General features: G+C 43.1%; 1 protein-coding gene across 1 annotated transcript in view; it reads left to right on the forward strand.

The window, feature by feature from the left end:
• The window catches only part of ANTXR1 (ANTXR cell adhesion molecule 1), a 206,328-nt gene that overhangs the window by 15,472 nt on the left and 163,542 nt on the right, over positions 1-27,314 (forward strand). Inside the window, exons 2-6 of the mRNA XM_061592451.1 lie at positions 6,886-6,957; positions 9,157-9,228; positions 14,874-14,955; positions 15,132-15,165; positions 20,583-20,662. Coding sequence (XP_061448435.1) covers positions 6,886-6,957; positions 9,157-9,228; positions 14,874-14,955; positions 15,132-15,165; positions 20,583-20,662 — 340 coding nt within the window. The remainder of the gene's footprint in view (positions 1-6,885; positions 6,958-9,156; positions 9,229-14,873; positions 14,956-15,131; positions 15,166-20,582; positions 20,663-27,314) is intronic.

Consider the following 27,314-nt stretch of genomic DNA (forward strand, 5'->3'; position numbering starts at 1 on the left):
CTTCTTCAAGCAGCTTCTCCACATCCTCAGGCTGCAATAATCAAAACTGATTCAGTACCGATGGAACAGACAGTCCTCTGGGCACCCCGTTGGACTTGCTCTAACTGTGGCATCCAATGCTGTCTGCATCTGAGTGATTTTGTCCCTAAAGTGCCTCTCAAAATTGTTATAGCAGGCCTCTCATAGTCAGATGACAAAAGCCTATTCACCACTTGGAAAAGCTCTGCCGGATTCTGTGCTCTGCAGAACTCGAGTAACCATGACAGCTGAGGCTGGAAGGAGGCTCTCCTCCACCCCACCCCCCTCCCAGTCTCCCAGTGAGAGATTCCAGTGAAAATATTTTTAATCATACTTTGCACATTGTGGGGCTGAGTCTTGCCATAAAGGGTGGAGACACACTCGCTGTTCTGCCGGTTCTAGAGCATCTCTACCTCTCCAGAAAACGGGGGCACACGACGCTAGTCAAACCCGCCCCTTTTTACTGTGAAAGCCGATGGGAGCTGCTGGAGTGCTTTTTCAAAAAATTCAGCTTCAAAGAGATTTCACAACTGATTGGCGGATCAACCCTTTCCCCCCTCCAGGTGTGGCTAATGGAAAGGGTCTGCTGTAGGCAACCAGTGTGTTCACAGCATAAAACTACCTTTAGGGGCTCAACACCAGTTTAAATCACCACCAAGCAGTACAGGAGTCATAGTTGGGGCTGTTCATGCTGGGATTTAATTTCTCTTTCTTGCATCTTTGCCCCACCCTTTGTTCCTGGTAATGAAATCCATAATCTGGCTGTAAATTCAAGCTCCTGGACCAGCTTTTGACTCCTTTTCCTGTGGAGACCTTTTGAGGGTTTTGGGGTTTCTGAATTGAGGGAGGCTTTTTCTTTATGTGTCTAAACTATTGCATCTAGAAAGGAAAGAAAGCATCTTCCTTGAAAAGAAATGAAAATTTTAATTATTTTTATTTTATTTTTTTGCTGGCATTCAACATAGCGGTGGCAGCACTTTTCTGTGTGAAGAGACATGTGGGAAGGTCTCATGGAAAAAAGAGCTGTAATTTAAGATGTTTGGATTCTTGTTCCAAGGGGAGAAAAAAAGCTTAAGGATGTACTTATGTGGCGAGTTTAAAAAGTGGTGTGTAACTGAGAAGGGCTCCTTCTAAACCACCAGGAACGTAAGCCTTTCGTCCAGCGGGTCTCTGGGTTGCAAGAGCAAAACTGGGCAGTGCGGAAGAGAGTTTGTTCGCAATTACTGGGAGCTCTTGGCCATGGCAGAGTTTTCAGAAATGCCTAACTTCTCTAGATCTTGGAAAATTGACCGGTGTTTCTAAATGCAGTGGCTGTTCCTCATTCTCAGCTGCCCCACTTTAGAGAGGAAAAATGTGAGAGATCTCAAGCGCTGTGGGTTCTGGAGGCCAGGATTAGACTATGTTTTCCACTGTCCCATACTTGGCTGCCCAACACCAGCTGTTTGAGAAGAGGGGAGATGAGAAAAGGGTTTCAAACCTCCTGCAGGCAGGCATTTGTGTGCTTGAGGGAGTATCATTATTCATTCAGAGGGATTTTTCAGCAGCTGAACTACAGTTTACAGAAGTTCATCCGTTCTTCACTGTACTTCTAATGTACACATTTTGTTCATTGGTATACAATTTTGCCTAATATATACTTTATTAGCAAGCTATTTTGCATAATATAATATATGTTTATATGTTGTTCTCACTAATATGCACACTTTCAGTGAACACTTTCCCCAAATATACACATTTTTGAACACATTTTTGCTTGGAAAACTGCATCACGAAATTTGGAGAAGTGCAGATTTTGAAGGATAGCTGTATTTTTTGTTTGGGAAAGTGCACATTAGGCAGAGCTTGGAAAAGTTACTTTTTTGAACTACAACTCCCATCAGCCCCATCCAGCATGGCCACTGGATTGGGCTGATGGGAGTTGTAGTTCAAAAAGGTAACTTTTCCAAGCTCTGATGTTAGGTACGCTGTCCTTAAAATGTGAGCAGGACCAAATTGTTCTCCCCTCCCTAACAGGAGGTGTACCTTTCCTTTTCCCTGGTTGAGGGCAGCTCATCCTCTGACTCTATATTTGGAGAGCTGGTCCAGCTTGGGGGCTGGGTGGGAGTGGGGCAGGCAGTCAAGGAGCCTCCCCCTGTTTTGAATCTCACCTTAGCCACAAACTCACAAGTGGCATTGGGCAAATGGCTGCAGTGGCTCTGCTGCTCCAGTCTAGTTGCAGTCTACTAAACTAGCATGGAGGATTGTTGCAAGGATTCCTGAGACAGGGATTTCTCAGTGATGGCACCCAGATTGTGAGAACTCACTATTCCGGGAGGTTTGCTTAGGCCCCCTGTTCGGTGGCTTTTAGACACAAGGTCAAAACAAGGTTATTCTGGCATGCTTTTGACCTGAACAATATTTTTTTAAAGCTCTCTTTCATCTTTCAAACTGGTTATGATGTGTTATTTTTGTCTGCTCGCTTTTCTGTCAATATCCGTTATACGTTGTGTTGTTAGTGGGGTGAGAGGCCCTCCTGCTGCTTTCTAGGAGGAGGGGAATGAACCCAATGGCCTTCCCTTCCTCCCGCACATCCCTGCTGCCAACCCTGCTAGGGTTGCCAGGTCTCCGTTTTTTGCCCAGAGGCTCCGGATGTTGGTGTCCTGTCCTCCTCTCTGGGTGTGTCACCTTAATCTCTGGACTCTCAGCTTTCATTTAAAAATAAATTAAGCTTCTAGGTGGTCTGGTTCAAGAGATCTACACCAAAATGTCAGCTGCTGCCCCTGCAACTTCTGTTAAATGAGCTGGTAGCTAGCTGCTCTAACCCAGCCCTTTCAGATTTGTAGCCAATGTGAAGTCAGGGTTGTGATTGACAAGGCAGTAGGTAGACCCCATTGCAAGGCCAGAAAACTGTTGTTTTTTTCCTGCTTATCTGAAAATCTCATAAATTGAGGAAGTATAGAGCTTTCAGTCTTTTTCTCTCTTGTGTGCAGGAATCAAACAAGTTTAAATTTTCCTGGGCTGTTGAAGAGGGACTATAGTTGCAATGCTAATCCCATATACCCCGAGTAAACCTCATTGAATTCAGTAGGACTTACTTTGGAGTAGATCTGGTTAGGATTGTTTTATAAATTAATTAGACTTTTGAGTGAACATAGCAAAAAATTGTGTTTGTGTTGTAAATGTTTCCTCTTCCAATCCTATTTTTTAAAGCAATTAGGCAGGGCTTATTTAGGTATCATTGCTTTTATTATGTAGGAAACTAATACTGATTTTATTTTTGGAAAAAAATGTTCTATAATGACCAACTGGTTTTGCCAATACACTATTATATGGGGTGTAGGTATTTTTACATCTCCAGTTTGTGTGTGTATATGGAGTCGTTCCAACAATCCTGTGAGATAGAGTTGTCAAGTGGAAACCAAGGCAGCTCACGATAAGTTATGGAATGGAAATGGACTGCCTTCAAGTCGATACCGACTTATGGCGACCTTATGAATAGAGTTTTCATGGCAAGCAGTATTCAGAGGTGGTTTACCATTGCCTTCCTCTGAGGCTGAGAGGCAGTGACTGGCCCAAGGTCACCCAGTGAGCTTCATGGCTGTGTGGGGATTCGAACCCTGGTCTCCCAGGTCGTAGTCCAACACCTTAACCACTACACCACAAGATATAAATCCCTTTAAAATCCAGTAACCATAAAAACAAGTATAAAGTTGCAAAACAGAGTAAAGTGGCATGATTTATTTATTTATTTATTGCACTTGTATACCGCCCCATAGCCGAAGCTCTCTGGGCAGTTTACAGCAATCAAAAACATTAAAACAAATATACAATTTAAAACATTTTAAAAACAATTTAAAACACAATTTTAAAATTTTAAAAAATATAAAAACAATTTAAAACATTCTGATTCTGAATTTTGGGTTGGGTGAGTGCCTTATCACTTGAGGTTGCAGTTCTGTGCATGCTTCCCTGTTTGAGTAAGCCCCATTGAATATATTGGAACTTGCTTCTGAGTAAACAAACATAGGATTGCACTACAAATATCTTCACAGGTTGTGTAAATAATAAACATCATTGACAGTCATGCTTATATAAATATTTCTTCATACTATGTCCCAATAAGTATCTGATTTCACACTATGGTTGCACATAATTAATTTTTCAAAATGGAAATAAGCTACCAGGTTTACTGGGTGACCATGGGCTACTCGCCATCTCTCAGCCTATCTGCCCCTCAGGATGAAGACAACAGAGGGGAACCATGAACACCCCAATGTAGAGGAAATAATGAAGACGATTTACATGCAGGCAAAGTTTATTAAATAGATCCACACAATACATTTAAAGCACATCCAACTTGCATTTAAAGCGCATGACTTCCCCTAAAGAATCCAGGGAAGTGTCATTTCCCCCTCACAGTTATAGTTCTCACCACTCTTAACAAACTGCAGTTCCCATGATTCTGTGGTGGGATTCATGTGCTTCAATTGGGTGTTGAATGTGCTTTAAATGAATGGTGTGGATTTGCACTAGGTATGCTGTGCATTCATTAGCGAATTGAAAAGAAAAAAATTAAAAGATGCTTTTTTAAACAGAGGAAGGGCTGTAGCTCAGTGGTAGGGCATATGCTTTGTATGCAAAGGTCCAAAATTCAACCTCTGGAAAAGACTATTGCCTGGAATCCTTGAGAGCCGATGCTAGTCCATGTCATCCGTACTGAGCTAGATGGTATCAAATGGCCTGAGTCGGCATAAGGCAGATTCCTTTGTTCCTAAAAGAGGAAAGAGACCCAAGGGCCACAGTGACTCCAAAATTCATTTATGTATTTTATCTACAACATTTATATACCGCTTAATTGTAAAAAATCTCAAAGCGGTTTACAGAAGGAATTCAAACAGTAAAATTATTGGCAAAAACAGTTAAAGACAGGTATTTAAAAACATTCAAAATAATAAAATCAACAAAGAGTTAAAAACAGATAAAAAGCTATATGCCTGAGTAGGCTTACCTAAACAAAAATGTTTTTATCAGGTGCTGAAAAGAGTACAATAAAGGCATCTGCCTAATGTCAATATGCAGGGAGTTCCAAAGTGTAGGTGCTGCCACAATATAGGATCTATTTCTTACAAGAGCAGAACAAGTACTATGTGGCACCCGTAACATGGAAAGAACACCTTGAACTTGGCCTGGTAGGAAATTGACAACCAGTGCAGATTTCAGAGCAGTCATATTACGTGCTGATAGGGTCTCACTCATGTCAGCAATCGTGCCACCACATTTTGCACCAATTGCGGCCCCCAGGTCAGGTTGTGCTGCATGGGGATTTCTGTGACCTTGGCTGACTAGCTGCCAGGGTTTTTGTAGTTTTGGTTTTTGCTTTGTTTTGACTGGTAGTGGGATGCTGAGTTTTCTGCCTTACTCATAGGAATCTTGTGGTTAGTATGGTATTGCATTTAGGAAATCATTACTGTCTTTTTCTTTTTCTATTTGCATTTCATTTACCTCTGACTCTCTTACATCTATAGAAGCAACAACAGTGGTTCCATGTGGTCAGCTCAACCCCCTTGAACCCACTGATGGTGCACCTTGTTATTTGCATGACAGTTTGTTTCTTGCCTAATAGTGATAAAAGATAATTCAGATATCAGGCAGCGTAGTTGCAACTGTTGTTCCCAAGCTGCTGCCTGTGAAGGTAGACCAATCCGTGTGTTTTCTGTCTGTCAGTTATTACTCACTGGAATTGGGTTGGTTGTAAAAGTGAGTTTATAGCAGCCCAAGGGTAGAGAATCTTCTTACTCATACTCATTTCTCAGATATCTTTTTGAAGTGAAGGGTCAAATCTGTAAAGAAATTTGGAGCAGCCATATTAAAAGGTATGGCCAGGGCATTCCAGGCAGGGGATTGACAACCCTGCTTGGATATGGATATCTTTGCAAAGGATTCCTAGGCAAGCTTTACCAACAGCACAATCCAAACCATATCTTCTTAGAAATAAGTCTTATTGAGTTCTATGGGGCTTAGTCCCTTAGTAAGTGTGTTTAGAATTGTAGCCTTCAGGGACATCCATCTTTACTCCCGAGTGCTCCCATCTAACATCTCCACAACATTAGGCTCCTTTCTTCCTACAATGGCCTTCTAGTGACTGGTCTGGCCCGAGGGCACTTAAACCCTTCTTGCCAGAAGCAAGTAGGCTAGATTAAATGTTCCCTACCCACTAAGCTAAGATTTCTATCTTAATTCCCAATCAGAAAAATGTTTTTGTTTGAATTGTATGCTCCAAGTGACTGTGGTTCATGCTTAATGTATCATGTCTATTGACATCACTCAGGCCCGCCCCGTAACATCACTAGGGCGCGCCCCTGAAATCTCAGGGTTTGGGATGTTTCTGATCTGACAACCATAAACTAGCCCTCCATGTGGGGCCCTGAATGTCTCTCCAAATGTTACTGAAATCAGCTGTGCAGTGACATGGCCAGGGTGCCAGTGAAATCCATCGCAAAACTGTGCAAGGATGCTGATCAGAGGCAGCCCTTGTGTTATTTGTATAGTGTCAAGTTTAAAGTCCAGTACTGCTATTATAGGTTCTTGTCAAGGAACAGTCCCAAGGGCTTACCTGGAGCATAAATCGTCTGCATGTTCCTTTCAAAGTTATGCATGAAATATGGCTATTTCCCCTCTCCCCCATTCAAGGAACTGTGAAAGGGATATTTACGGTAGATAAGCTGTGAACCTGATGAGCTACACAGATGTCTATGTGAATTGCACCTTAATATTTATTAATTATTTCTTGAATTTATATACCGCCCTTTCTCCTGAAGAAGCCCAGCACAGCAGTGACTTAAAAATTTATATAATTAAACTAATATTCCGTGGAATTTTTTTTTCCAGATCTGGAAGTGTCCTGCACCATTGGAATGAAATCTACCAGTTTGTGGAACATCTGGCCCACAAATTTATAAGGTAAGAAATTCAGCTGATAGCAGAAGCTAAGGGTGAAAGGTCTGCACGCATCAGTTGTTAGAATCCATGTTTACTCCAGTTCCATAGGGCTTATCCACCTGGGAATGTTATTTCATACTAAAGATGCTATTTTACCTCAGTTTTCTATTTGCACTGTCCACAGTAAGGGTTCAATGTCAGCTGCAAACACGATGTTTTCTATTTGCACTGAGGGGAGGGATCAATCACTTAGTTTCCTAATGATCACGTTCTCTAGTTTAACATTTCCACTCCCTCTGCTACCCAGCAACTGAGCATGCTCAGTTTGTTATACCAGTTAGCTTCATTTTAAAAGAGAAACCCGAAAATGCAATTATTTGTATTTTCACTGGTACAATACAGCTGAAATATAAATCTTTGCGCAGTGTTATGCTTTTGCACACAATTTAAGAGGAAAAGAAAATAAAGGCACCATTTGCAGCAAAGTAAAAAAGGCTGGCAGAATGGGAGAGAGCAGCCTAAAGCTGTTTGTCAGCCCACAGGAAATGAAATGAATGAAGGGAGGAGGAGAGAGTGGGCGTGGAGAGGGGAACGATTGACACACCCACCTAAAAGCATTAGAGCAAAGCATCTGCAAGCACTAGAGATACGAAGTGGAGACTTTTTTCCTTCCCTTTTCGGATCATCAGAGGATTGGGTTAGTACGGATTTACAGGGGGGAAAACTGTGTGATAGCTTCTGTTTCCCAGTAACATCATGTGAACCATGCAAATTAAAAGGAGATATGTGTAGCACCAAACGCACAATTAACCACTGTGTAGATGAGCCCTTACTGAGTAAACCTATCAGGATGCATATCTATATTCTACACAGTCACGGCTGGTCAGCAGGGCAGTGTTGCTCCTGTGGCTTTCCAGTGCTGAGCATCTCTGCTGGCTACCAAAAGGGAGGGTGTGTGTGGTGTGAGTGAGGGGTCAGGAGCATCTGATTGGCTCTGCTGCTGCACCTGCATTGCACTGAGCTTCCCACCTCGCACAGTAACCGGCACCAAAGCTTGGGATCGGGAAGGCAGGCGAGCAAACCTGACCTGACCTGCCTGTATCGCCCCATTGGCCGCTACTGATTCTACCTTCATATGACCTCCATGCCTACTCGTGAATTATACCAGATGAAAATCAAGCTCTTCTGATCTCCTTGGCTTTAGTTGAGCTTGTCCCTTTGATTCTTTGTAACATTGCACCTGAGAAGAAGGTTTCAGTGGGGAAAAACTCTAGGTTGTTTTTTGTCTTGAACATTTCTTTGCTGCCTTGCATTGGATCCTTTTTCATTAAAAGAAAGGAACATAATTTATATTATGGAATGAATTCTTTTAAGTTGTGGGGGATTGTTTTCTCTGTATTTCCTTGAGCAAGGAATCCTCGGGGATTTTCTGTCTCTGTCTTATTAAATGTTTTCATTGGGTGTAGGGTTTTGATTTTTTTAAAAAAGCAATCATGGTGTGCTTCTAGCCCTCGTGTTATGCTTCTCTAGAGTCGGTTGGGGCTTGCACAGGGCTGTGCATGGAAACCCTGCTGACCAGCGGACCATTGGCCCTTGCAAAGTGCTGTCCACAGTGCTGCACAGGCTCTGTAGGTCAGCTGGTGGTTAGTGCTGGCGAAGTGTGGTGCAAACCCCCTTTCAGCCCAGCCATACCTTGACCTGCCTGATGCGTATCTGATTAGGCCCATAGGATGGATGGTCCCCAGTGGTGCTCTCGACTTATGCTACAAACAATTTATTCAAGGTCCTCCTTGTAAGAACTGTTGTGCCCAGGTTTCCCTGGGTAGAGGGAGGGACCATGGACCTTGTGCGGTGCTGTAGTGCAATTTGCCTTAAGACCTGTCAAGGCTGTGCCATAGACAGCTGGGCTTTTCTCCTTCTTGTTAAATTGCTTTCTTCTTATGTTTGTTGCCCTGGGCTCCTGCAGAAGGGTAGGCAGGATATAAATTCAATAAACAAATAAATAATATTAATCACCTGAGGCTTGCCATCATGTGGGCTGTCAGAGATCCGACACCACAGAAAAGATCTTTGATTCCCTGCAGCACCCTTTGATCCTTTTCGTCGGATCAGAGTGTTCACACATGCAGCTGACAGTAATCGGGTATAGAAGAAACCATCAGTATGTGTGCATGGGTGAACCAGGGTGCCGATTGTAACCCCTGTGCTATCTTTCTCCAGCCCCCAGCTGAGGATGTCCTTCATTGTTTTCTCAACCAGTGGCTCAACACTCATGAGACTTACTGAAGACAGGTAAGAAGGAGTGGCGGATCCAAGGACTGCGCTGGGCTGCAAGGGTCTGATGCCTGAAGTGTGTCTTCCATTTTACTCCTGCACAAGTGTGCCCTTGGGACTCAGTCCAAAGCTGGCTTTTCAAGGCCCTTGGCAAACACTGCCATTTCTAAGATGTCAAGTGTGCTTGAGACCCTCATCCTTAGGGACTCTCTCTGCCTACACCAGCCTGCTTGCCAGCAGAGGACTAGCCAGCTGGCCTTGAGGTTTGTTCCTTCCATATGACTGGTTTGGACCACACTGGCCTGAGGTCACACCCTTTCAGCAAAACTCTGGAGGCTCCTCTCAGAAGGGGGCGCGGGAAACATCCACACTGTTGTCTTTCCGCAAACACTATGTTTCACCAAGTGCTTTAATTGTGTGGTATGGATGTGACCTACATCTAAACAATAAAGAATTAAATAACAATAACAACAACAACAATAATATTTTGTAGTTCTTTCTTTTGTATATGTTTTAATTAGATTTATAGCTGTTTCAGTTTTGCTTTACTTTATAAAGCTTTGTCTGAAAACGGCTAAGAGAAAGAAGCAGTCTAAAACTTTTAAAACAAATGAACGAACGAATGCCAACCAAGCATGCCCAGGAGTGGAGTGCCATAAACCACTCAGATTTTCACCAGAAGAATCTCTGAAAACTTTTATATTTAAAACCAACAAAATTGCAACAGCCACCCAACCGCAGTTGCCCTTGGTCACTGTTAGGGAGCGTAAGCCACATGGAGGTTGGAGCCTTGGCTGCAGGTTACATTTACCCTATAAAGCAGCCTTCACCATCCAGGTGCCGTCCAGATGTTTTAGAGCACAACTCCCATCAGCCCTGGGCAACATGATCATTGGATGCTGGGGTTAATGGGAGCATAGCTATGCTGGTTCAGGATGATGGGAGCCGCAATGCAAAATATTTGGAGGGCGCTAGGTTGGTAAAGACTACCATAAAAAGTAAAAAAATGTCCAGATGTTTTTAGTGTTTTAGTTGTTGGCTGCCCTGGGCTCCCTTTGAGAGGAAGGGCGGGGTATAAATTTAAAAAACAAATGTAAACCAGCCTTTGCCTGTTCAGAATCTGAAGGCTCCACTGGAGAGAAGCTGAGAAGGCTTGAGGCGATCATAGGGAAATGCAGGAGCCTCAGACCTGTGCCCCCCTGCTTATCTCTCTGCTTAGCAGTTGTATTTGCAGAGCAGCTGAGAGGAGAGGAAGTTAGTGGATGGAGAAAGGCAGGCAGCAGCTCCGTACATTATTCTTCAACCTCTCCAGGTTTCTCTGCCTGCCTGCAGGGGAATCTGAAGAAATTCCAACAGGCAGAACTCTTTTGTATCATTTTCCTACATTTACATCTTTCTTCTGTCATGGAATCTAAGGTAGCATGCACAGGGTTCCAGGCTGTCACCCCTCCAGGCACTGACTAGTCCCAGACCTGCTTAGCTTCAGCAAGGTGGTAGCCTCATGTGCTTCAGGCCAAACCCTGGGACCTTGACTGCCTCTAGGGATGGACAAATCTGTCTGCTTCAGTTTCTCTCCATTGCTCATTTGCCCAGTCTTAAATTCCATTCTCCACATTTTTGCAGCAATCTGCTTTTTAAAAAGTCCTCATGAAAATTTGTCTGATTTAGTACAAATTTCTCCTAATACATTTTTGTGCAGTTTTGACCAATATATACATTATTCCAGAGCTTGGAAAAGTTACTTTTTTGAACTACAACTCCCATCAGCCCAATCCAGTGGCCATGTAGTTCAAAAAAGTAACTTTTCCAAGCTCTTATTGCAAGTAACTTTCTCTAATATAATTCATTTTCATATACATTGGTTGAAAAACTGCATCACAAAATTTGGAGAACTGCAGATTTCAAAGCTGCATTTCAGTTGTATATTTGTTTAAAAAGTGCAAATTATATTGTTTCTCATTAAAATGCAAACAAAATTGAATTACACATACATCCCTAACTACGTATGAGCACAAATAAACACGGGCAACCATCCCTAGAGCCGTATGCATCTCACTGTACCACAGTGGGACAAGGGCTTCGACAGGGTTATTTGCAATATTGACTGGACCCCCAGCCCCCGGACATTCAGGGATCTATTGGAACATCTATTTTAAAATGTTTTAAAGATGCTTTAAAATAATGTTGGTGAACTATTTCTACACACAGAAATAGTGGAGAAAGTTTTACATGTTAAATTGCTGAGTGAAAATTAGTCTAACTTATTAGACAAATAGAGAAATAAATGGTTAATAGTTGTGGTAGTTAAATGGAATCTCAGAATAACAGTTGGTGGGGATGAACAACAAGGGAAGTGCAGAGCTTTAATGCCTTGCTTGAGAGCTTCCATAGCCATCCAACTGACCACTGTTGGAAGCCAAATGCTAGGCCAGATGGATCTTCTTGGGCCATTCTCAGAATTGTCTCACCAAGATAATTCTTATGCTTTTACTGTATGCTATCAGGATAGTGAAAAAGTACACAAAGAGGACCAGAAAAAAGTGGGCAGCCCCAATTCCCATCACCATCACATTTTCAAGCAAATGCACTTCCTTCCCTACATTTTTACTCCTCCCCCGGCCCCGGCTCTAGTCCAACACTCATAGATGCCTCTGGTTCTTCCATCTCTATTGTCAATGGCAAATGATATAAACAGAATGACACACCGTGGATCTGACATGGATAAGCATGCAGTCCAATGTGCAGGCTCCAGATGATGTGAATGCAGCCACCCTCTTCCTGCTTCTCTTTCATCCGAGCCAAATTCAAGATTAATGAGTTCATGGGAAAGACTTTAAAAGTCCTGGACATCCCATTTAATCTTTTTAAAACACAGGCACACGGACAGATTAAAAACAGGCTGAACAGGGTGGGCTCTGTGGTGCCGTCACTCAACTGTGAAAACCGACTTGTAAGAGCCAAGAGGAGTTCAGAAGGCTTTTGAGCCACGATAAGGCCTGTGTGGTATGCAGACTATCTCCACATGAACTCATGCTGCTGCTATCTCCATGGGAACGAGATTGCCAGTTCAACCACCACATGTGTGGGCCTCCACAAAATCCAAGAGACAGCACAAATTTGTTGACAAATTCCTAATTCTTAAGTTCACAATTAGTGCAAGGATCATCTATCCAGTTGATCACTGCGCTCTGCAGGTGAGCACCTCCTGCTGATACCATCTCATCAGGAGGTCCATTCCACACAGCATAGGAAGTGGACCTTTGGACTTCCCTCCCCTTAAAGATTAAACAGGTGCCATCTCTGTTGTCTTTTTGGCAGCTAATGAAAACCTTCTTCTTACAAGCCTTTTAAGTAGATCTCTTTCCCAGTCTGTATCTGTTTCTGTATTGGAATTCTTTTTAGATGTTTTCATTGGTTGCTTGCTTGTGTGTTTGGCACCCTGGGCTCCTTTGGGAGGAAGGGCAAGATATAAATTTAATTGATTAATCATCATTATCATCTTTATTGTTTAGATCTAGGTCACACCCATACTATTTTATTTATTTATTACATTTATACCCTGCCTTTCTTTCCATGAGAGAAACCCAAGGTGGCTTCCATATGGTTCCCAGGCAGTCTCCCATCCAGGCACTGACCAGACCTGAGCCTGCTTAACTTCAGCAGGGAGCTAGCCATATGTGCCTTCAGACCATCGCCTGGGACCATACTATACATTTAAAGCACACTTAATGCACATGGTTTCTTCCCAAGAATCCTGGGAACTGTAGTGTGTTAAGTATGCTGGGAGTTATAGCTCTGTGAGGGGTACAATTCCCAGTGACCCTAGGTAATGGATATAGATACACATATACACTATCTTCTTCATCACAAGATTAGTCATCTAACACTAAAGTTAGTAGTGATCACATCAAAAATGATCATAAAGAATTAGATATAAATACTAGTTTAAAAAACAAAACCAACCAACCTATATCACAGTAATGTCAAGACTTGTTCATGGCACATTATCACAAAGGAATCTCATTATATTCTTCAGGATTCCTACAAATGGCACCCAGTCTCTCTTATATAACTAAATTACCTGTTTTGGTGTGAATCATGGCCAAGCCTTTACTTACCAACCCCGAATTGTTGGGACTTGCTACGATTGTATACAGTCATGCGATCATACCGTGCCACCCTCCTCCTCTTACTCCTTTTTTCCTTTTTAAAACAACTACATTTTTCAGGGCTCTGTACATTTTACACAATGCAAAAGGAAGAAAGGGTTGAGGGGTTGGAGAAAGGAAAGCAAGCTCATTTAAGCACTAATTATTCATGAAGCTACAAAAGTATTTTATGTCCCAGTGAAATAGCCACACAGTTCTAAGAGAAATGGCTAGGTACTTCAATTTATATGTACAAATACCTCTGGGCAATTAAGATGGTGTTTGGCTGTACCCAGAAGCACACCAGCCCTACCTAGTCTCTGCCTGTAAGCAAAGTTTTTTTAAAAAAAAGTGATAAAAGGGGGGAAAGGGTATGAGCAAAAAGAGTCCTGCCCCCCCCGACAATATCCCTGCAGCCCAGTTGAATATGGCTGTTAATGCATTGCACAGCATTGTCTATAGCAAATAGCTATAATGTGTAGCTGTATAAACACTGCTGATTTGTCAAAATATTATATGTATTATAAACAAGAGAAGCCGATATAGCACAGTGGGGAGGAGAGCCTGGCTGGGAGTCCAGAGTCTATGAGTTCAAATCCCTGCTCGTGTCTCCTGGGTGTCAAGAGCCAACTAAAGATCACCCCCACAATGAGTGGTTCAGGGGTTATGTGCCCTGCCACCTGTGCAGCCTTGGGCAAGCTACATAGTCCCAAGGAGCCCAGTTGCCCCCCAGCTGGCAGTTGCGGACAAGGAAGGGGCTGGCTTGTGCAGCTGTGGCAAGCTGAGCAGCCCTTAGCCAGCTGGGGAGGACTAGCCTCAGAGGGAGGCAATGGGAAACCCCCTCTGGATACTGCTTACCATGAAATCCCTATTCATAGGGTCGCCATAAGTTGGGATCAACTTGAAGGCAGTCCATTTCCATTTTTTAAGCAAGAAGGTTCAGCTGCTTAAATTCTGTGTAGCATGAAAACATGGAGTGACTGAATAAAGAATCGTACTTATCAAGGATAAAAGATTTTCAAGAAGCAAGAAACTGGCTCTGATCACAGTTTGGGTCTCAGGATGTAGTCCAAAGGCACATGAGGTCACCACCTTGCTGAAGCAAAGCAGGCCTGGATATGGTCAGTGCCTAGAAGGGAGACCAGCCAGTAAACGTATCTATGCTACCTTTGGTTCTGTAGGTGGAAGAAAGATGGGATATATATGCAAGTAAATACATAACAAAGATAAAAACATGTATAGCAATTGCCACCCTGGGCTCCTACTGGGAGGAAGAGTGGGATATAAATATAATATAATAAAATAAATAAATAAATAAATAATAAAATAAATATAGCAAAAGTTGGCATCTAAAAATGTGTTCTCAGTTTGGTTTGAGTTACATTTCTTTTCAAATATAATTTTGGAAAGGACAGAGCTAAAATCTTTATATCTGAATGTTATCACTCATGTACCAATCTTGTCCATAGCAAGTTGTCTTTCCCTCAAAGAAAACAATGTCTTCTGCTGTTGCAGGGAGCAGATACGTCAAGGCTTGGAGGAGCTTCAGAAAGTCCTGCCGGGAGGAGACACTTACATGCATGAAGGATTTGAAAGGGTAAACAAGAATAAAGCACGCCTGATCTCACTGTGGGTGAGAAGCTGGCGGATCACGCACAAAGAGCTCCTAATAGCTGTTTCCAAACATGGTACCTTCTTCTTCCCACAGACATTTGGGGAAATAAATTCTAAATATCTTTTCATCACTAATGGCAGTTTTTGTCTCTATTTCAGGCAAGTGAGCAAATTTACCATGAAAACGTTCAAGGTAAGTATGAGTTTGTGCTTCACTAAATGGAAGTTGCTTTGTTGTCCTTTCATTGATGAACAGCCACTTCTTGCCCCACATCAGAAACTGTCTCTTATGTTCCGATAACTGCGGGAGATACAGCGCAGATCCATGTGCCTGTACTGACGTTCTCAGAAAGGGAGTATGTTAATTCCTCAGGAAGGGCCAATAATAGTAACAAGAAAATACGTTCCAGAACTTATTGACAAATTACAAACCAGCAAATCACTGGGTCCAGATGGTACCCACCTGAGAGTTCTTAAAGAACTCAAATGTGAATCTGTTGACTTGTCCCTAAGATAAGCCTCCATACCACGGGACTGGAAAGTGGTGAATGTAATACCAATATTTTAAAAGGGATGGGGGTGGGGGGAACTCCAGGAAATCTTACCTCAGTTAGTTTAACATTGACCAGCATATACAAGAATAAGTCTTGCTGAAGAAGAGTCTGCATGACTTCTGCAAGTTTTGTCTCACTAACCTTCTTTGAGAGTGTCAACAAGCATGACGATGGGGTGATCCAGTAGACATTGTATACTGGAACTTTCAAAAAGCTTTAAATAAAAATCGCTCGCAAAAGGCTCTGGCAGCAAATTTAGCAGTCACGGAACATGAGGACACGTCTTTTTATGGGTCAGTGACTGGCTAAAGAACAGGAAGAAGAAAGCAGGAATACTGTAAATGGACAGTACTCACAATGGAGGGATGTAAGAAGCAGAGTCATAGAATCATAGGATCCTAGAATCGTAGACTTGGAAGAGGCCTCTAAGGCCATCGAGTCCAACCCCCTGCTCAATGCAGGAATCCAAATTAAAGCATCCCCTGAAGGATCTATATCTGGAGTTAGGGTTGAGCTGTGAGGTGTCAAAGTTTGTAGCTGATACCAAACTATCAGGGAGGTAAAACCAAAAAGGGATTGTGAAAGGTTTGAAAAGGATTGCTCCAAACTTGGTGCATGGCTTTTAAATTCATAAATATAGTTCATTATAAGCAAGCATAAAGTGATGCACTTCAGGGCAAAAAAAATTCTGACTTCTCATAAGGGATGGGAGAGAAATTTGTCCTTCCTGAAACAATATGCAAACTGATACGCAGTTACCCTTCAATTCGTACTTCTCAGAATTTTGTGATGCACTTTTCCAGCCAAATAATGTATACAAAACTGTGTGTATTAGTGGATAGGGTGCATAAAAATGCATATATTAGCAAAAATATAATCCAAAATGCATTATATTAGGGAAATTGCATACACTAATATTTACATTTGCTCTTGGAGGTCACTGATTCATAGGGTCGCCATAAGTCGTAATCGACTTGAAGGATCATAACAACAACAACAATATTTACATTAAGAGAAATGCAACTAAATGCAACTTAAATGGTGGTAAAATTTTGTGAGGACTTTTTTTTAATTGCAAACTGCTCAGGAAAGGTGGAGAACTGAACTTAATGTTGGAAAAATTAGAAACAAAGAGAAACCAAAATTTTCAGATTTATCCTTCTCTACTTCGTAGTCTGAACTGGTGGTAACCAGCAAAGGAATCTTAGAGTTATGGTGGAGAACTCAGTGAGAATGTCAACCCAGTGTGTGGTAGCTCTGAAAAATGTGAATTCCATGTTAGGGATCATTAGGAAAGTTATACACATAGAGGCTTATATCTATGGTGAAACCATACTTGGATACTGTGTACCATTCTGGTCACCCCATCTCAAAAAGGATACTACTATAGAGGTGGACAGAGGGAAGCAATATTATCAGGGGGCTGGGGCAACTCCCCCCTATACGGGAAGATTACAAGGTTTGGGCCTTTTTTAGTTTAGGAAAAAGGTGAGTGGGGGGGGACGTGATGGAGGTATATAAACTGCATGGTGTAGAAAAAGGGCATGGAAATGTTTCTTCTCTTTCTTATGACACTCAAAGCAGAAGATTAAGGCAGATGAAAGGGAAGCACTTTGGATAGCACATAGTTAAAGTATAGAATCTGCAGCCCCATGATGTGGTGATGGTCACTGTTAAACTGGGGATCTAAGTCAGGCTTTGAATTTGCTCATTAGCAACATAGTGAGACAAGACATAAAGCCTGGCCAGTGTAAAAAAAAACAGACTCAAGATTGACATGAATCAGTCGGTTTATTGATGTGCAAACTCTGAATCAAAACATAGCAACATAAAATATTAGCAGAAATATGGATTAAGAATTGCATAATAATAGCATTAGAGTTGCATTGACAAAGCAATTGGTCAGAGTTTGTATACTGCTTAATTGCCAAAGTGGCTTCTGAGTGGTTTACAAATATAAAAGATAAACATGCACAATTAAAATACACAATAAGATAAAGCCATCAAAACATTAAAATAAATATCCACAATTAAAACGTGCAATAAAAAAAGCCCATTGAACGGTAAGAGTTTTTTCTCCACTAGAACGAGGGGTGACAGCAGATTGTCTCTGTGGGGAAACTGTCGCTTGTGCAGCATCCCTGTGCAAACCCTTGTGGCATTCTGGGCTCATCCTTTTGTTTTGATGTATGTGAATCACTCAGAATGGACATGTTCTCTGCCTTTCCTAAGTGAATGTTTATTTGTCAAACACATTTGCATGCCGCTTCCCCTCAAAGGAGATAAGGGCTGTGTACATGACATTATCCTTCTTTTTTAGGAGAGTACTGCTGCTGCTTCTTTCCAAAAAATTGTCCATCACTGCTAAATGATCCTTTTTCCTTTCCTCATTTTTCTTTCTGTCCTTTTCATGTTCTGCCCATAAGCACAGGAGAGTAGCCCTCCTCACTCATTCATGTCCATGCATAGGACTAATCACAGGCATGGGAGTCCCAGCCCACCTGTGTGTTGGGCAGAGCTTGGGAAAGTGACTTTTTTGAACTACAACTCCCATCAGCCCAATCTAGTGGCCATGCTGGCTGGGGCTGATGGGAGTTGTAGTTCAAAGAAGTACCTTTTCCAAGCTCTGGTGCTGGGTGTGGTGGTCACATGAAAAGGGGAGTCTACAACACAAGCGCTGCCTGTATGTGGCCAACACCTTCTTATATTATGCAGAAGCTGATATGCATGCAGAGCTCACTTGTACCCGGCGCCCCTCTGGGGCCTCTGTGTGTGCCATGTTAGGGCCAGGAGGTGTGGCATCTCTCCTTTTCCATGCCATGTGCCTTACGGTCGAAGGCAAATTTGCAAAGAGGACAGTTGTCTTCATTCAGGGTTGCTGAAGGAGATCCTGGCAAAAGTGATCAATTATGTTTCTCCAGTTGCCTTCCCCACCAGCACCAGGAAGGAACTGAACCTAAACCCAGCAGAATTTATTATTTTTTATTCTCTCTGGAAATACAGGCAATTTAAAATATGCCTGTTCTTGTATGGTGGGGGGAATTGCTCTAACAGTTTAAGATACTTTAACGAGGCTTATAATTACTAGGGCTTTCATTTCCCCCTTTCGGGCAGATGACTTTTGATTATATTTAGCTTTGACAAGCGCAAAATGTCTGTGATTTCAGAGGCCTTTCAGATTTATGGTGAGAAGCTCGTGGCAGCCATCCAAATTAACTTTAATTGGTTGTGCTTCATGATGGTTGACACCGATGACAAGTCTGGGCCGTACTGAGATCAAGATAACAATCTCCTTGTTTTGCCAGTCAATATGCTGTCTCTGCTGCAATCTAGATTATCATATGTTTGTTTTTTCTACTTGATGAGCAATTCTGTTGGAGCGGGGCCAGCTCCCAAATAGGTCCAGGGTTCATGAATCTTTCAGAGCACTGTTGCACCGGGACGAAGCTGCAAATGAGGGTGAATGCATAGCTCCCCTGGATCAGCACGAGTGCTGGTATAGCTCTCTCCTCTCCATCCATACTCAAGCGCAGGGGAGGGCTAACTGCAGTCTCGAGTGAACCTACCTTTCTTTTACCAGAATCACCACGCTCAGGATCTCTTCGCTAATTTGTGCTCCTGAGTATGTATTCTTGCTTAAGAACATAAGAAGTATCAAGTCAAGGTCAGCCTAGTCCAGTGTTCTTTGCATGAATACCAGCAATGAACCACTAGGTAGCCCACTGGAAAATTAGCCAGTGGACTGTAACTTTCCTTCTGGCCAGCCACGATGGAACTTCTCTTGTGTCGTGACGGCATGGCGCTCTGCATTATGCTCTTCATAATTGGCTGACACTGACAGAGAAGGTGGAGAAATGCAGACATGGCACAGCGGTAGAGCACCCCGCTTGCATGCATAAGGCTCAGTCCCTGGCATCTTCAAGATTTCTTCCTGTAAAAAAAATACTGAGCTGCATGGATCAGTGGTCCAACTCAGGAAAAGGCAGAGCTTGGAAAACTTACTTTTTTGAACTACAAGTCCCATCAGCCCAATCCAGTGGCCATGCTGGCTGGGGCTGATTGGAGTTTTAGTTCAAAAAAGTAACTTTTCCAAGCTCTGGGAAAAGGTAGCATCCATAGCTCAGATTAAAGAGCCTGCTTTGGGTGCAGAAGAGGTCCCAGGTTCAGCCCCTGGCAACTTCTCCAAGTAGGGTGGGGAAAGACTCCCTCTCTGAATGAGAGCGGCTGCCGTTCAGTGTAGACACTATTGAGCCAGATGCACCAAAGGTCTGACTCAGTAGGAGAGAGCTTCGTAGGTTACTGTTGTGTCACAGCATTAAGTGCATTCTGGTAGATATCACAGAGGTGATGGAGGAGCTAGGACTGCAGAGTGGCTTGTGTTGGTGGCAGCTGCACATTTTCTGTGCTTGGGCAGAGTCATGTGATGTTTTGTCAAAGCTGACACCTACAATGTAAACTGGAGCTGTGACAAAGAGGCATTTGGAAGAATTTGTAATATGCAGGGACTCCTCAGAGAGCCAGGACTGGCTGTGGCTCCCTGCTGAGTGTTCACTTGGTTGCAAACCCAAGTCCATTGCTGTAAAATGTGCAGTAATATGGTTATAATGACACAGAAACCACATTGTTATTATTCTGTTATGGCCTGCACAGTACAAAAATACTGCAGGGCAAGTTAATTAGTCTTTCATTTATATACTGATCTTCATTAACAAATCCCAGAGCAGGTCCCAAGAATGTAAAATAAACAAACAAACAACACCCAACAGTATGAAAGAATACTTTTGAAATCTCCAGAATTGTCCCAGGTAAAGAAGTACTGAAGCAACAGACATGTCCTCTCAATCATCCAGAGTTTGTGTGACCTGTTACGAATGGGATAGGCATCTGAACCTCTTAGGAACAGAAGAGAACGCAGAAGTGGACTAAGAAATACCATCAATGCCTGTGTTGTTAAGTAGCCTCCCTTCGCTCTCCACGCGCCCAAATGCCACTTAATGCTGTGCTCCATTTCATCTTGCTACTCGCCGTATTAATGCAAAGGCTTTCTTTTCTTTAGGGTATAGGACAGCGAGTGTCATCATTGCGCTGACTGACGGTGAACTTCATGAGGATCTTTTCTTCTATGCAGAACGAGAGGTAAGAGACTCGTTTTAAAAATTCCATGGGACGGGTATCTGAATTCCCATAGCTCTTGCCCCTGACAAACATGTTTAATCAACGGTGAGTTTTTTCAGCAGGGGAAATCTTTGTCCTATCTCCCTTTACCTTTAATGTATCTGTGTATGTGCCTGTGCTTATATTTATAAATATGGGTATATATACATGTTTCGATATGTGGAACTGGCACTGTTGCAGGTGCTGTATAATACATGTTCCACACTTGTAAGAAATCGTTCTTTTAGTGTGGCAGCACCTACACTTTGGAACTCCCTGCCTATTGACATCAGGCAGGCGCCTTCGCTGTATTCTTTTTGTGCCTGCTTGAAACATTTCTGTTTAGGCAAGCCTATCCAGACACATAGATGTTGACGTGTTTTAATCTCTTTTTAGTTTACTGCAGATTTTGTCATTTAAATATTTTAGATTATTAGTTATTAATATTTCTTGTAAACTGCTTGGAGGTTTTACTACAATGAAGTGGTATATAAATTTTGTTAAATAAATAAATAATACACGAGAGAGAGCGCGAGAGAGAGAGCACTTATATAAAGGGTTGAGCTATAGAGATGGAACCGCCTTTTGTGTCCATTTACACAACCTCAGTCAGCCAGGTTTGATTTGGGTTGGGGCCCACTATGGTTCAGCTAAATAACTTTCTTTGGTTGGCCATGTATAGTTCTTCATGCTCAAAGGAAGTCTAGATTTATTTATTTATTTATTTGTTAGATTTTTATACCGCCCCACTAGCATAGCTCTCTGGGCGGTGTACAACAGAAGGTATATACAATAAAATCACATAAATCAGTACAAAAACATATATATAAAAATCCACAAATCTAAAACCAAATTGAACATATTAAACTAAAATGCCTGAGCAAAGAGAAAGGTTTTAACTTGGCGCCGAAAAGATAGCAATGTCGGCGCCAAGCGCACCTCAACAGGAAGACTATTCCAAAATTCGGGGGCCACCACTGAGAAGGCCCTAGTTCTTGTAACCATCCTCCGAGCCTCTCTATGAGTCAGAACTCGGAGGAGGGCCTTCGATGTTGAACGTAGTGTACGGGCAGATTCATATCGGGAGAGGTGTTCCAGGAGGTATTGTGGTCCCGCGCCGTATAAGGTTTTATAGGTTAAAACCAACACTTTGAATCTGGCCCGGAAACATATAGGTAGCCAGTGCAAGCGGGTCAGAAGAGGTGTTATATGTTCGGACCGCCTGGTCCTTGTTATCAGCCTGGCCACTGCGTTTTGCACAAGCTGTAGTTTCCGAACCGTCTTCAAAGGCAGCCCTACGTAGAGCACATTGCAGTAATCCAATCGAGAGGTTACCAGAGCATGGACAACTGAGGTGAGGTCCTCCCTGTCCAGATAGGGACATAGCTGGGCTACCAACCGAAGTTGGTAGACCGCATTCCGTGCCACCGAGGCTACTTGAGCCTCGAGTGACAAGGAAGGATCTAAGAGTACTCCCAGACTACGAACCCGCTCCTTCAGGGGGAGTGTAACCCCGTCCAGAACAGGGTGCATATCCACCATTTGATCAGAGAAATCACCCACCAACAGCATCTCAGTCTTGTCTGGATTTAGCCTCAGTTTATTAGCTCTCATCCAGTCCATTATCGCAGCCAGGCAACGGTTCAGCACATTGACAGCCTCACCTGAAGAAGATGAACAGGAGAAGTAGAGCTGCGTGTCATCAGCGTACTGGTGGCAGCGCACTCCAAAACTCCTGATGACCGCACTCAGTGGCTTCATGTAGATGTTAAAAAGCATGGGGACAGAACTGACCCCTGCGGGACTCCACATTGGAGAGCCCACGGTATCGAGCAATGTTCCCCAAGCACTACCTTCTGGAGACGACCCGCCAGGTAGGACCGGAACCACTGCCAAGCAGTGCCCCCAACTCCCAACTCCACAAGCCTCTCCAGAAGGATACCATGGTCGGTGGTATCAAAAGCCGCTGAGAGATCAAGGAGAATCAACAGAGTTACACTCCCTCCGTCCCTCTCCCAACATAAGTCATCGTACAGGGCGACCAAGGCTGTCTCGGTGCTAAAACCGGGCCTAAAACCCGATTGAAATGGATCTAGATAATCGGTTTCATCCAATAGCGCCTGGAGCTGGGCAGCAACCACTCGTTGAGTGAGCATGCACAGAAAGCCTTTCCCTCTGTCCCTACTAATGCCAGCCTACCTACACACATCTAGCCTTAGGGAATGTGGCTCCTGCATCAGAGGTGAGACTGCCTAGGGAGATGTCCTTCCTGGCATCTTCAGTAGATATGAAGGTCTGCCTGATTGTTGTTGGTATGAAGAAGCAGGAAGGGACATATGTTAGCTGTTCAACTCTGTGGCTCTTGCCATTTGACAGATGGAGAACTGAGACTGAGCATGCCCTTCCACTTTTAGACACCCACATACTAAAATACTCCTCCCACTGCAATGCATGACTGTCCAAATGCAGTGTTGCTGTAGATAGCCTCCCAAACACATTTGTGTATCTCCTTGTGCTTTCATGGAAGCAAAATCCTTGTGTTTCTCAGAAATAGTCATGGAGGTGGACCTGTATGTTTGGGCGAGAGCAAAACACAAGTGCCCATGAGCAAATTATATACCCACCACATAACAGCAGAAACAGCCCAGAAGGGTTTCTCAGACCCAGTCCATTGCCACATCTTTCAGGTGGGATTTAAAATGTCAAATGCCCTCTCAGCCAAACCCACATGGCAACACTTTATCTCCCTTCTCCTTGAAGATGAAAAAACAACATTTTATCTTTCTCCAGGTTTTTCAGAGAAGCAAAGGGATTCTTTCTTTGTTACAACCCATTCATCTTGTTTTGCCTCAGGAGAGAGTGAACCGTGAGGTTCTATGAGGTTGATGTGGCATATCTTTGCACCCATAAAGATCATGTTTTGTCTGTCTGACTCTGTCTGCCTGGTGATCAAAGTGTGTGTGTGTGTGTGTTTAGCAAGCCTGACAGCAGGACTTTTGATTTCTTTCTGGAGACTCAGGCAGACAAGGGAAACTTTGTCCAGACAAGCTGGAAGCCACAGAATGGCAGTTCAAGGGTTCATTTTACAGATAGATGCATGTTCCAAAATGGCTACATTGTTCACCTAAAATTCCACTGCATCTGGGGAAAGAAAAAGAAAACTGAAGCAGAGCTGTAAGATCTGTAAGCTCAGAGTGCAGGACACAGAATAATGGGCTCAAGTTACAGGAAGCCAGATTTCTCCTGAACATCAGGAAAAACTTCCTGACTGTTAGAGTGGTACGACAATGGAACCAATGAGCTTCGGCTATGGGGCGGTATACAAATTAATTAATTGATTGATTGATTGATTAAATGATCTAGGGAGGTGGTGGGCACCCCAACCCTGGAGGCATTCAAGAGGCAGCTGGACAGCCACCTGTTGGGGATTCTTTCATTTGGATTCCTGCATTGGGAAGGGGGTTGGACTCGATGGCCTTACAGGCCCCTTCCAACTCTACTTTTCTATGGTTCTATGACTCTTCTGTGGCATTTATGGAACCTTTGGCAGAGCTACAGAGCCCTTGGCCAGAGCTGTGCCTTGTAACCCCTGAGGGAGAATGAGAAACGAAATGTCCCCTTGACATGGAGTAATGGAAACATGTGATGTGAGACCATCATGTCATATGTCTCCCTGCTGCTGATGGAAATAAGCAAATGTGTAATGTGATTTAAAAAATTTCATTGGAAGACAGGATATCAGTTTCTTAAAAATCAATGCACATACGATGAGGCCGGAAGGGAGTCTGCCTGCTCCCTGCCCACACCAGCCGTTCGGAATCAAGCCCAGGGCTGTCCAGGTAGAAGGCCAGAGGTGTGGGAGGGGGTGTTTCTGCTTTGTAAGCAGCAGAGAAAGCTGTGGGAGGCACAGGAGACAGGCTGAAGGGGAAGAGCAGAGAGAAATACTGCAGCAACGTTGTGAGAACCCTTGAGTGTGTTTGTAGGAGGCAGCACAAGAAATAAACCAATTAAAATGCCCAGAAGATGTTAACAATCAAATGCTTGGGAGAAGAGGAAAGCCTTTGTCCGATGCTGAAAAGATGTTCATGTCAGTACCAGGTGGGCCTCAGTTGACCACCTTGGAGATGAAGCTCCCTCTTGCCACCAACCTCCGACTATCTCTCAGAGAGCACAGTCAGAGGAAGGCCTCATATGATGACCTCAGGTTTAGGGTGGACTCATGTTGGAAGAGGTGTTCTGCAAGCTGTATAAGGCTTTATTGGTTAAAACCAGCACTTTAAATTTGGCTCAGAAACATATTGGTAGACAGTGCAGCTTGTTCAGAATGGGTGCAATACCATCTGGGCCCAGTTAACAGTCTGTCTGCTGAATTCTGCATCAGCTGCAGCTTTCAAAATGTTTTCAAAGGCAGACCACCTGTATTACACATGGCAGTAATCTAACCCAGAGGTTGCCACAGCATAGACTACTGAAGCCAGGTTATCCTCATCCAGATAACTGGTGCTGCTATGTCTTAGTAATGGGACAACCTGCAGGATGTGGTCATCACCTGCATGACTTGCTTGCGACCTCCCCAGAGGCACCTGCTGCCTGGCTGCTGTTGGGAACAGAACACTGGAATAGGTCCTTGTCTTGTTCTAGGAGAACAAGCTTGCTCTTTTCCTCCTGCTGTCCTGAATGGCTGTGGAGCCCAGCAAGGCAAATTCATCTTTGCAAACAGGCCAAAGATTATGGTCTCTTTTCCTTGGTCAGAGAAAGCATCCTGGCCCACCAATCCCCATTCCTCAGTGATAGGCTAAGGCAACTGGATGTCCTCCAAGCATAAAGTCTCCTCCATGGATTTAATTTTTTTTCAGTGGGTGGAACTGAGAGTTAAGGCCAGTGGTTGTCATAACTGGGAGATCACACTCCTGCCTAAATTAATGTTGTAAGGGGAGGTGTGCCACACACCCTTTTGCTATGCTGCTGCCATTGATACACACAGAAGGAAGCAGCAACTTTAGGGAGACTGAGCCAGTTTTTCAGACCTTTAAGAGGGAGTTTGGCTGGCAAAGCGTTTAGCAGTCAAAAGGAGTCAGTGATGCTGAGACATTATTTCTCAATATACATTCCAATCCAAAGTGACATGACGTCAGTTGGATAATCTTTTGTGCATACTTGTATTGGCTCTGGTGAGGAATGTAATACTTTTATATGGCTGTTTAGGTATCTGCCCAAGAGCAAGGGTCATGTCATATCAGAGAGCCGATGAAATACAATTCTGTGGTGGTGTGAAAAGTTGGATTCGTTCTGCTCAGAAGCTGGAGTGAATCGTTCGCTGTGATAGAAACGAAGGAATTGCGATGAGATTTTAAAAGCAGAATTTTGAGCCTTAGATATCCAAATGGAAAGACTGCTTTTGTGGGGTGAAAACTAAGGTAGTCCAGCAAAAACAAACACGATTGCAAGAAGCAGTAATGATAATAAAATATGGGGAAAAATAAATCTGCATTTGCAAGAAATAGGCCCAATAGCTGGACTGAAAAAACTTTGCTTCTGATACCAATCATGCTCTGCTTTTGTTGTTTTTATTCTGCCTCTGTTTTTTTATTGTGTTGAAACTAGTTTTATATTTTAAGAGGCATATGCATTTTCTTCTAAAAATAAATGCATGCATTCTGAGAGTATTATTTATAAAAATATTTGTATACTTCAGTTTCATAAAAAATATGAAAGCAGTTTGCAACAATTATAATACCATAAAAAACCACACAAAATCACAACAGTTATAATACAATAAAATCATTTAAAAAATCAAAGCAGATCTCCAGCTGACGATTACAGAAAATCTTCCTCTTAATTATCTGCATAAGCCTGACGGCAAAGAAAAGTTTTCAGAAAGTTAATACAGAAAATAATTTAACTATCATGGGGAAATAAACTACTACTACTACTACTAAATAATTTATTGCCCACAGTGATCGCAGGGAGGGTTACAGCAACCTTTGAATACAGTGTTAAAAACATTAAAAAACAACCAAAATCACAAGATAGGGTGGGTTCTAAAAATATACATCTCAGGTATCAAAGGACAGGGTAAAGAGGAGTGTCTTCAGCATTTGCCTAAAGCTGTACAGTGAAGCTGCCAGACACACCTCGGTGCGGAGGGAGTTCCACCAGAGCTTGGAAAATTACTTTTTTGAACTACAACTCCCATCAGCCCAATCCAGTGGCCATGCTGGCTGGGGCTGATGGCAGTTGTAGTTCAAAAAAGTCACTTTTCCAAGCTCTGAGTTCCACAGCTTAGGGGCCACCACAGAGAATGCCCTCTCCTGGGCTACCATCCCCTGAGCTTCCAAGGGTGGCGGAACTACCCAAAGGGCCCCTCTGCTGATCTCAGCACCCAAGAAGGTCTGTAGAGAAGGAGGCGGTCTTTCAGATATTTGGGGCCTAAGGTCTTTAGGGCTTTAAACACTACGTGAGCACCTTGAACTGGGCCTGGAAACAAACTGGCAACCAATGCAGCTGTTTTAAGTCAAGGCTAATATGACATCTAAAGGAAACCCCAGCCAGGTAGTGTGACTGCTGCATTTTGGACCAGTTGAAGTTTCTGACTTATTTTCAAGGTCAGCCTCACATAGAGCGCAGTGCAATA

The sequence above is a fragment of the Rhineura floridana genome, chromosome 12, assembly GCF_030035675.1.
Source record: "Rhineura floridana isolate rRhiFlo1 chromosome 12, rRhiFlo1.hap2, whole genome shotgun sequence".
NCBI classification, from domain to species: Eukaryota; Metazoa; Chordata; class Lepidosauria; order Squamata; family Rhineuridae; genus Rhineura; species Rhineura floridana.